The sequence below is a fragment of the Bremia lactucae genome, linkage group LG6 (genome assembly GCF_004359215.1).
Source record: "Bremia lactucae strain SF5 linkage group LG6, whole genome shotgun sequence".
Classification (NCBI taxonomy): domain Eukaryota; phylum Oomycota; class Peronosporomycetes; order Peronosporales; family Peronosporaceae; genus Bremia; species Bremia lactucae.
Genome location: NC_090615.1, coordinates 3,375,364 through 3,377,265, shown reverse-complemented (window position 1 = coordinate 3,377,265; position 1,902 = coordinate 3,375,364). Strand labels below are relative to the sequence as shown.

The following is a 1,902-nucleotide window of genomic DNA, read 5'->3' as shown; positions in this document are numbered from 1 at the left end:
AAATTTCTTCGCTGAATAACTTCTCTTTAATTTGCGGTGTACAGGAGAAAGATTATAAACAGTTTACGCCAGCTTCTTTTGAACGACGACCACTACGCCGTCACCACGTCGGTGACGGCGTGCGCGTTCTTGTTTTTTTTTTCGTGGGGTTGAAGCCGAATACCGGTCACGCCGACTTGACTCATAATGCCGCACGTAGAGAAGCGTCGGGGCTCGACCCCATTCGGTGGTCACGCGGCACCATCGTCTGGCCTCCCGGCTTTGGCAAGGATGGGATTAGCTCCCTTGGGGTCTGCTGGATCCGGGAGGTTGGAGTCAGACCCGGGTTTAGTCACTACGGAGAGGACGGATGTGGATGCTTCAGACTCGACGGTGCATCCAGTCCACGCGGTTGCTTTAGCGTCACAGTCTGCAGCTGCGGGCGAGGCTGCTGGAACACCGCCCACCAATACCGCCACGTCGCGGGAGCTGTTTGACGCGCTCATTAAAGCGATGAAGGTGTCAGGTGGGCCTCGGCACCTGACTGTCTATTGGTAAGTTATGTAGAGATATTATAGCAAGGAGACAACTCGTAGTCAGGAAGTAAATTGGAAAGTATATTCGTCGTTTGAAAACTTACAAATGCAATCAGCTTCTCCTTTGAAGAAGCACTACAAAGGTCTCATATGAGTCGTTTCTTTCTTCATATAACCTGGTGCTGTAGTTTCACTTTCTGTATCCATTGCAAAACGATTACAATCAAACGTCATCATGACGTTTGAGCGTACACAAATGTCCAACATCAACACTCCTCCTCGACAAGAAGTCTCCAACGTTTGTCTTTGCCACGAGTTATTGGAACTTGTTGGTCGAAATTGTCTTAGTTAGAAAATCGGCGAGCTGTGACTTGGTTTCAATATACTCCATCTGAATTACATTGCCTTGCCTTGGTCGCGAACAAAGTGATAGCGAATATTAATGTGTTTCACTCGACTTTGATAGCCTTCGTTCTTCGCAATAGCAATCGCACTCTGGTTGTCTTCATACGCAACCACTGGAGTGTCAATCTTGACCTTCATCTCCATCAATAAATTCTTTGACCACAAAATTTCTTGAATGCACAACGAAAGTGCCACATATTCAGCTTCCGCAGTACTTAGTGACACACTGTTCTAAAGCTTCGACATGAATATGACTGGAGAGTCATTGACAATCACCTGACTCCAGATGTTGAACGTCGATTATCTTTGTCACTTCCCCAATCTGCATCACTAAATGCACTCAGCTTCAGGTCACCAGTGTAACGGGGTGTATTGTTACATGAAATTAACACTTAAAGGTTGGTAATTAATATATTATCTAAAAGGTAGATAATACTTGGAGGACATTGCTTTATATTGTAATATCCTAATTTCTTATCCATAAATAGGTATAGGCCATTATGTCTATTTGTTCCGCAGACTAATCAGCTGTAGAAGTAATCAAAGAGAGTTACAAGATAAGATAAATAAGAATTCATTTACATGTTTAGTATTAGGTTATAGTTAAGTCAACATTTACAAAGATAGATTAAGAGACACTTAACTATATTAATACAGTTTTCATTTTACCCTCTTAAGTTAACTTGTCTTAAGAGAAGTCTTCCTCTACACGTACAGTGTACGTCACCTAACGAAAGGCACCACTCACAACTGAAGCAGTGTGAAGTGGACTTGTACTGAAACAGTACAAGTCGCAGTGCCCCGTTACACCTGGTAGCACTTTGTAGTCCGTCCAAGGACCACATTTCCCACATTTAACATGGACATGTTAGATGGTAGTGGGAATACGCATCACGTTTCCCCTGAAAGCTACTCCTTTCTAAGTGACATAGAGAGGAGTGCGGTTGAACGAATGAGTTTGACCGTAGGAAACGATGCAATC

At 43.6% G+C, this 1,902-nt stretch overlaps 1 protein-coding gene across 1 annotated transcript; it reads right to left on the bottom strand.

Moving 5' to 3' along the window:
- Positions 1-230: 230 nt before the first annotated feature.
- Positions 231-485, bottom strand: CCR75_007472 (uncharacterized protein; the record flags this gene model as incomplete). Its single annotated transcript, XM_067965532.1, has 1 exon — positions 231-485. The coding sequence occupies one exon, from the start codon at positions 483-485 to the stop codon at positions 231-233; it is 255 nt and encodes an 84-aa protein (XP_067818157.1).
- Between the last annotated feature and the right edge of the window lie 1,417 nt (positions 486-1,902).